At 41.2% G+C, this 9,521-nt stretch overlaps 1 protein-coding gene across 1 annotated transcript; it reads right to left on the reverse strand.

The window, feature by feature from the left end:
• Positions 1-1,607: 1,607 nt before the first annotated feature.
• Positions 1,608-6,140, reverse strand: LOC102289569 (somatostatin receptor type 2). Its single transcript, XM_005941774.3, has one exon. The coding sequence runs from the start codon at positions 5,543-5,545 to the stop codon at positions 4,532-4,534; it is 1,014 nt and encodes a 337-aa protein (XP_005941836.1). The 5' UTR covers positions 5,546-6,140; the 3' UTR covers positions 1,608-4,531.
• Positions 6,141-9,521: the final 3,381 nt, after the last annotated feature.

Consider the following 9,521-nt stretch of genomic DNA (forward strand, 5'->3'; position numbering starts at 1 on the left):
TATATATATATATAAGGCTGGGATTATATTCCCATTACAGGTGCAAAGAGACTGTGGGCACAGTTATTCACATCATAGTACTTTGTTATCTGCTCGTAGGACGCAGGTTAAATGGAAACCTCTGGAAAATTGTGGGTGAGCTTAAAAGTCTTCCTGGTCAGCACAAACTGGAGGATATACAGATACCCACATGGATCCTTGCCTATACTGCGGGATGTACTCACTGACGTAGAAAACTTAATGCTGGCATAAGGAGGTTTTTGTAACATTTTTAGGAAACAATCACAAAATGACCCAGTGGAAAAGGAAGCAGACATTAAGAAGATCAGGAAAAAGAACGAGGGAAATAAAAACCCAAGAGCCACATGGAGAAGAGTGGAACAAAGATGGTGACATAGGCGGTGCAGAAACAGGAAATTCATTCAGAGACACAAAGGAAAAGAAACAATGTTTGTGTCATTAGAAGCTTTTGTGAAATTATTTGAGTAATATCAAAGCTTGCTGTGTTTTTACTTCGGTTTTGGCAAGTTAAAATATATTATTAGTTTCTTAGCGCTAAATTAGCCTGAGTGTTCATACAGTTTATGGAAGCAGCTTGTTAGCCAAACTTGCCAGCTCCAGTTGATGACTTAGCATTCCACCTTCTAGAGTAATGCAGAAAAGCTATAATGCTCTTTTATATGACCATTATTTTAATTATTATTATTCCATAAGCAGTGTTTTTTTAACTGCCTTATTGTCATCTTATGTATAAAAGTTTATATTTTGATTTATTAACTCATTCACTGCCATTGACGTCTATAGCCGTCAATGGCAGTGAATGAGTCAATGGGTTTAACTCATTCACTGCCAATGGCTGGCAGTGAATGAGTTAAGAGACAGGATTGATTTCCTATCAAAAAAGTTCATCTTACATTAGATGAAGTGCCAGCATCTAGTGGTTACTCGAAAGAACTGTAACTCAGTCTACATGGTCAGCTGTGTGACTGTTTGTGTTACAGAAATGTGTAGTGCAAACTTTTCCCCTTCATGAACTCCACCACCCCAACCCACTCCTGCCTTGGTGTTCAGTGACTCATATAACCGATCTCTCAGTGACCTCCTCAGGGCCAACCTGCAGCTACTTTCCCATCCAGCAACCCTAAAGGATACAATCCACAATAAACAGACGTCTCATTTATTTAGAACTTTATTTATATTTAACAATGTTGACAGACAAAATTGACAGGAGAAAAATATTCTTTATTTATTGACTATGCTAGAAATCACGTTAGCACATTTGAATATTTTATTTAAACAACAAAACGTCCATTTCAGAACAAAAAAAGCCATCAGCTGTTTATAATATTGCATTAAAAACATTCTCTCTCTCTTCTTTCCTCTCTCTCTCCGCTAATAATATATATCTATATATACACTATATAATATATATTAATATATATATATATATATATATATATAGTATATATATATATATTATATATACAACATATATATATATGTAATATATATATATATATATATAAATATTAGTATATATATAGTATATATATATATATATATATATATATGGTCAATCATCTAACACGGTAGCCATGCCGCCAAACTAATTAAGGACTGTTTTATGCCTTTAGGCCAACTCTGACACACCACTGCTGGTCAAGTATTTCTTTGCCTTCAGCATTTCAAACATTTTGGCAGAGGTTCATTAGTTCTTAAAACTAAGCCGGCAGATACAAGTGGGTCTCAACAAGCAGGCCTGACATTTACAGGATGCCCTTCGAGGGACGGTTTCGGAGCAGACGGTCAAGTCAAGACGCTCAGTTTGCTTCACCTTAGAGGAGATGGATGAGGCAGAGATGGTGTTTTCAGAAGTGTTTGGAAAAAGATTAATGCTGCTTTTAAAATCAAACCTCGGCGGGGTTTGAAAAATGGTTACATTAACTGGTAAGATGATCGTTACAGAAAAATGTAACAAAACTTGGTGGTGATTATTTTCTTGGCACATAAATATAGTTAAGATACAGAGACTGAAATAAGCTTAGGATCAAGAAAGTTTCAGGCTAATTTTTTTTATTCATATAATTTATTCATTTATAAAACATCAGAAACAGAATGTGTGATTTTCGTGTGGTGTAACTGACATATTAATCTCATTCATACATACTGTATCATTGATCATTTTAAAATGTCTCTTTCTTTATATGTGCAAAAATGCTGCTTCTATGAATGAAGTGGTTGGCTCCTTCTGTGTATCTTCCACAATTTGTGTTTTCATGTTTTCTGGTTAAAGTTGAAGTAAAAGAGGGGGGGGAAAGCACTGTGAGCAAGAGGCGTTATTGTTGTTAACACGTGTTTTTGTTAACTCATAAAATGCATTTCACTAAGTATTCTTGGGATTGCCCAGCGGGAGTGCTTATGGAAAGATGTAGGGAAACAGTTAGCAGCTGGACGGCTTGAAATCTCCTCAGCCTTTCGTGAGCTGATTTGAATCTTTCTGCGGTGTGTTGGTGGCCGCTCTAATCTAACCGCTCTGATGACACGGCCGAGCTGGATTCCTGCACTCGAGTGCTGGGGTAACACGTGTAAGCGATGTCTCAATGTGTCACAGCTGGTGGAGGTTAATGTTAAGAATAGCTGTCAAAAAAATGAACGGTTAAAGACGCATGAAGTTCAAAAGCGGTCAAAGTGAAAGAGAGGTAAAGGGAGAGGGTGTGTGGTTAATCAAAGAATTACTGAGTGAAAGAAGCAATCAGGAAATATCACTGGTGTTCAAAGAAAATCCCCTGTTTTCATGTGTATGTATTTGCAGGATTGATTGGGATTGATAGATTATGCTGGTTTAAAAAATCCTGTTTTTGGATTACATCATAATTCAGACTGAGATGAAGAAACTCTGGAGGTTCCAGGTTTCCACCCAGGAGCGGGGTAAAGCATACATTTCCAGAATGACAAAACACAGAACAAACATTGGAAGTTTTCATATACCACACAGGCGTAATGTTGACTTTATGTAGTGATTTATGCATCTTTCACCTAGTTAAGGGTGTCTTTTTGGTATGTCACCATCAAACAGAATAACATAGGTGCTTGCACACAAAAATGCAAGTGCGTGCTCGTGGCCAGCCGAGTAGAAATACATTCATCCGATGCCTTCCTGCATGCACAGCCACTGGGACATAATCCAGCTGTGGGAGATGTGGAGATGCTATTTGCTGAGTGTGTACGTGCGTGTATGAGTTGGTGCTGTCAAAAGCATGTGACCCGTGTTATTCTGTTTACACTCCACCTGTCCACACTTCATCCCTGTTGTGCTACATTTTATTAGCTCTGCTGAAAAGCGCTATAGCAGGATGTGCATTAGAGCATTTCGTCTGAATTTTCTGAGCTCTCGGCTGACAAATTATACAACAGGTCTGAGTCAGACAGACACGTGATATTTAAACCAAGAGAGTGGTATGGAAATCATCTACTCACATTTAGTGACAGTGTCTGGTGTTTTCTGTTTTATCTTTATGCTTTTTAAGAAGTGTTTAAGCCTGCATTTGATATAGTGATGAATAGAATTAACTCTTTAAAGTCGCAGCTCAATGCACAGTCAGAAAGGTATCAAATCCACACACCCAAGGCTACAAGCTTGAGGATAAAATGTACATTTCAAGTGGAGAAGATTGAACAAAAAAATAAAAAAGGGAAATTTGTCAAGCTAGGCCATGTTTGTGAAAAGTGTAAACCCGATGTATTTTTTGTAGCTGCAATTTACATAAATGCGTCAGATGTAGGCAATCATAAAGCTCTTGTTTTCCAACAAAGTGATGCTATTATAAAGATACACTCTCTGCACGTGTCTGTGATTGCTCCAGTTCAAACTTGGCTGTCCAGAATGGGCAAAAAGGGTTGTTACAGCACATCCAAATTTGTCACAGAAAACCAAAGACGAGAAAACTACAGTGAAACTTGTCCAGTTGTCCTTGTGACGACTAACTTTTGAGTTTTGGGCCATCAGCTTAATGGAATGTTGGAAGAATTTTAACAGTTTGGATGACTTTAAAGCTTTTTCAGGGTTACAGTTGTTACAGTTAGAGATTAGTTCAGCCCAGGGTAGCTGCATTAATGCATTAATGTCAATGAATGCCCACTCAAAGAAAAACGATTAACATATCTGTGTATGTATGTATGCCTATCCCCCCTACACACAGAGTGGAGCAGTCAGCAGTCCGTCTAGTGCAAACACTGGTAGCAGAGAACAACTTTTAGTCAAAATATGAGAATCGCTCATCCAAATGATCTGAAAGTCAGCACTTCACTTACTCGGGTTGTCAGCAGAAAGCCAGCCAAGTTTAACTCGGATTAGGCAAACAATTGTGGAAATAAACAAAGAATATAGTGGCTGTACATAGAGTGATTTCCTAAGTCATTGTAGGTACCTGCAATGCATTATTGGAGTAACTAAAAAGAAAGAAGTCCAAAAGTACCTTGCAGTGCATCATAATAGGAAGGGAATTAAAATGCAGCCAGTATTCGTTTGGCTTTATGGGGTACTGGTGCCATCACACACAACTGTGTCATTTAGGTTCTGCTGGTCAGTGATGCATTGCATGCTGGAAGAAGACTTGGTGATGGGGCAGAGTAGGGTGCGGAAGTGCCTCCTGAAGGTGTCAGAGAGGCAGGCGTAGAGGATGGGGTTCGCGCAGCTCCACGAGTAGGAAAGCAGGACCACAAACTCGAAAGCCCTGTAGAAGGTCACGGCGTAGCTGTTTTGGTATGGAGAACAGAAGTTGAAGGTGTAAAACGGCAGCCAGCACAAACCAAACACAACCACCACCGCGACCACCATTTTGGTGACCTGTTGCTCCAGCTGCTGGCTCTCCAGGGTCACCGCTGAGGTTCGGAGTTTCTGACCCCACAAGGCGAGCAGCATTGCCACGTAGAAACCTGTCATAACTGTAAATGGTAAAGCGAAACCCAAAATAAAGGTGTAAGAGAGGACGCCAAGCCACCGGGCGTCGGAGCCGAGATCCGGCGTACAAAAGCCGTGATCGGTCGAGAAGTGAAGCGCCATCGGGAGGATGGTGAGGAGGGAGAACAGCCAGAGGAGGGATGAAACAATCTTGGCACAGCGCGGGGTCCTCCAACGGGCAAAGCGAAGCGGCTCCACCAGTGCCATGTAGCGGTCGATGCTCATCACCGTCAGGCAGAAGACGCTGGTGAACTGATTGATGCCGTCCAGCACCATGACAGCTTTGCACGCCACATCTCCAAAAATCCAGCGGTTCATGAAATTCTGACTCGCTATAAAGGGAAGACCAACCATGAATAGTCCATCGGCCAGCGCAAGGTTGAAAATGTACACTGTGGTTGAAGAGGACAGCTTGTCAAACTTTAAAATGGCGACGATAACGAGCGCGTTTCCAGCTAGCCCCATGACCCAAACCACCAGGTAGAGAAAGGCCATCGTGATGCCGAAACCATCTAGATTTCCCTCCCAGTAATATTCCCGATCCACTGAGGACTGATTGTAGTCATATAAAAATGAGGCATTCATTGTGACTCCAAAGGCTGATCAGAAAAGGAACACAAGGGCACAAAAGTGACACTTCGAACAGTCACTGCGGAGGGTGGATGAAAATCTCAGCTTCTGTTTAAATTCCTCTGCACGCAGTTCAAGAGTCACCTCTTGACTTTCTGCTGTGGAGGTTCTCAGAGGGCGATGAGTAAACAACTCAACCGAAAGAGAAAAAAAAAATCAAACTTCCAGACTTGAGAAGTGCCAGGCTTCAGAAACTCATCAACTCCCCTCTTCCAGTTAGTCGTTACTTCCTTTTATCCTCTGGCACAAATAACTGCAAAAGTTTATTCCTTTGTGGTGGGGACGGCACGCGGCTCCCTCACATCACACACACACTAGCATGAAACAGTGGTGTGCAGCAGTGTGGAAACAAGCAGGACAGCAGCTCACACACTTGCCTGACCACTCTTTCTCCCTGGGAGCCCTTTTATATCTCTTCCACCCCTCACTGTGCTGGGAGTGTGCCACCTCCCCCCCTTCCTCCCCTGGTTCATCACTCTCCAAAGATTGTGATAAACTCCAGCTTGGCTCTGCCTCCCCCGGTTCCTCTGCTGTAATGCTGTTTCCAAGGTAAACCCATGCTCCCATCTGCTACAATACTTTTGTTTTAATAACTTTTTTTTCTGTCTTCACTCCCTCTTCATTTCTATTTACCTCACCAACCCCTCCCCCCTCCCACCATCTATTTTATCCACCTCTCTTTTCTGCCTGCACAGTTCAGCGGGGGAGGGGGGTCACACGAGTAAAACCTAAACAAGCAAAGATAATAACAACCAGCTCGTTGCCTGCTGCCACCCACCTCTGCAACCCAGACCGAGTAAATCTGCCGACAGGAAACAGAAATCAGGGCTTTTGTTTTTTGACATTTGACACGGGATGCTGCAACTTCTTTCTTCCCTTTCTTTATCCTATTTCTATGCTCCTCCAACCCTTTTTCAAACTACGTAGAAGTGGGAAAAAGGTGACAATGAAAAAAAAGTAAGAAAAGGTGGTGAAGAGAAAGAGGTAGGAGGACAAGGCAGAGGTCGGCAGAAGAGTACTGACCTTTGTTCTGTTGCGGTTCAGCCACGCATAGCTGAAATAACCCTTTGAAATTCCTCCAGCACGTTGCACCACCTACCATCAACACCAGAACCGGATTTCAATCAAAACTAGACAAGGACACTTATCAGCTCATCTAACAGCTCATTCGTCAGATTTCCCCTGAGATTTCTCCGAGACATACCGCCTGTCTGTCGTTTAAACTGGTTCCAATTAACTGCAGAAAAAATGCTTTTGTTGTTTGAACTCATGATTAGGTTCTGGCTTAATGTCTCCCCAGAGACTGGCACTTCACAGAACAAAGCTTCCCTCTACGCCCCGACCAAAGCCTTCTGCCTTCTTAAAAAAACACCCCTTGTTTCAACGGTGCTAAATTTGGAGACGTTTGACAGGGTCGTATTTCACAAGCTGCGTTTCACTGACATGTTTAAGCGGACATGTTGACATCCGTGTCCACGTGCGACAGCGCTGTCTACAGCAAAAGGATAAGTCACAAGGAAACAGATGAATGTCAGCCCTCGCACGGGTAAACTTGAGGTTAAAGGCCACTTCACCATTTATCAGAAAAGCTTCGAAAACTCTGTTTCGTTTTATTTTCCTCCTAAATCTTTCTTTTTCCCATCTTACACAACTGTCATGCACTTACTGTAACACATGTTACTTCCACTCTCATGTCTCACATGAATCTTCCTTCTAGGACTTACCTTTTACTGTGATATTTCAAAAAAGGAACCCTTTTCCCAGTCTTGTTTGAAAATGTGTGTCATTAGCCCCATAGTGAAACTATTACTCACCCCCCACTATGACAGTGGCTTCTCACTGTGTCTTTGAGTGTAGCGTGGACCTGTAAACACTTTTGCCCTCCAACCAGGTTGAATAAAGCGCCCTGTTCTGCAACACGTTCTCATCAGAACGCGTAACACACCGACCAGTGTCACAAAATCGTCAGTGCGTTACATGTTCGGCAGCATGAGAGCCGGTTGGAATGAATCTCTAAATGTGTTTTATGTACAGATCCTGAATCGCTTTGGAAAACACTACGTGATAGGGTGAAGGTTAGGGTTGAGGTTGGAGTGGACGACTGGAGCCTCTGCTCTGGGAGTGTGTTATCACCGTGAACGCCTATCTTTTGGATTCAATTGAGAAGCCAGAGGGTTTTATAAGGACATGGAAGAGTACCCTTTGCGTTATTATTGCGCCTAGGGTCGTGACAAATCATTGGTGCGTTACGCGTTGGGAATGATAATGCTCTGTCTTCTGGACTTTCTTCATAGTTTTGCAGAGTATTTATCACTCCAGATGCCTGATGCATAAACTCTGTGCAGAGTCACAGCTGTGTGTGTAAGCACAAACGCACACAGACACACACACATTCTTTTCATTAAATTGATAAAAGCCTTGCATACTCATGCTCTTCATTTAAAAATCTCAGCCGCTGTAGAAAGGCACGCACTGGCAAAGACGTGATTTTTTTTTTACATCCATCTTTAGCAGCAAATTAGTCTGGATCTCAGAGCAGTAAAAGACTACTGAAGCACAATTTTTTTTTTTTAAATGAAAGTGAGGAAAAGAAAAAAATGTTGCATTTAGTCATCTCAGTTTAGGATGAGAGCAGAAGAAAAACTGCTGAATGGAGACAGAAAATCATTGTAGGATTACTAATGAGAAGCAAAGACAAAGCACCATCCATATGCGTGACTAATCAGACAGATTTACAAAATGAAGTGGAGGATTATAATTATTTATTAAGCAGTTTTTTACCTTTTAATATAGGTGAGTAATAGCAAAAAAAGTGTTCACATAATCATAATAGGCCACAAGTGATTTAGCAAGTGTCTTATTTAGTAATTGAATAGTTATGATACTCACCCCACATTTATTCCCATTGAGGGACGTCACCTTAAACAATACTTCTAATGCCTTTCAATACTAAACTTAAGATTATTTTTTTTAGTACCATAGAAATCATAAGCAGTGTATGTGCAGAGGTTGCAGTTCTGAACTTGATGACAACAGCATATCTCCTTACATGCTGAAGAAGAAGCATTTCTACAAGAACAGGAAAAACTACAAATGGCAAACAAAACTACATGTGGAAGATAGCAGCTAGTTCAGTCACTCATTGATTAGAATGGCAGAAAGTGTTGAATAAATACTTTACGTTGTTATCCTGAAATGCACATTCACATTTTTGAGACATTTTTCTGGCGTTGCTGATGTGAAACTAAAGTCAGAATTCTGAGATTAAAGTCAGAATTCTAACGCAAATATTTTGCCAGTGATATACTGATGATTAGCACATATTATCAGGATATAATGAGAAGTCTGTGAAGGTTCTGAGTCATCCAGGTCATCATAGTCAAAGGAGCTTGCAAAGAAAAGCGTCTGGACTTCTGAAGAAGAAGCTTCTCGGATGAGAGGTGAAACGTCTTCAAGCAACTTGAAGAAGTCCAGACGCTTTTCTTTGCAAGCTCCTTTGATATAATGAGAAGATAACTTTAGATTTTCAGAAATTTAATAATGAAGGAAACTGTTACACAAATCTAACTGTATGAAAGTTACCAAACTCATTCATATTTATCACATGCATCAGGACTATCTGTAGTGATCAGTCAGGCTGAAGAAGTCACTTGGATGAGTGATGAAATGCTTTTCCCAAGTCCAAATGAAAAGAATCAGCTTTCTGGGATCCATCGGGCAGTTTGCCAAAGTAAAAGGTGAAGGCTGAGTAGTCACGGGACTACCAGCAGCTGCAGGAGTTAGCATGTGTGAATAGTGAATATGTTGCGCTAATCTGGCAGACATCAAAACCTTTTATGCAATCTATGAACAGCCTGACCTGCTGTTAGCACAAAAATACATCCTCTGTGGGCTTTGTATATCTTCAGCAAATCTGATGGTAGCTCTCAGT

This window comes from Haplochromis burtoni, unplaced genomic scaffold, assembly GCF_018398535.1.
Source record: "Haplochromis burtoni strain Fernald_Lab_line unplaced genomic scaffold, NCSU_Asbu1 Contig_308, whole genome shotgun sequence".
In the NCBI taxonomy this organism is placed as follows: Eukaryota; Metazoa; Chordata; class Actinopteri; order Cichliformes; family Cichlidae; genus Haplochromis; species Haplochromis burtoni.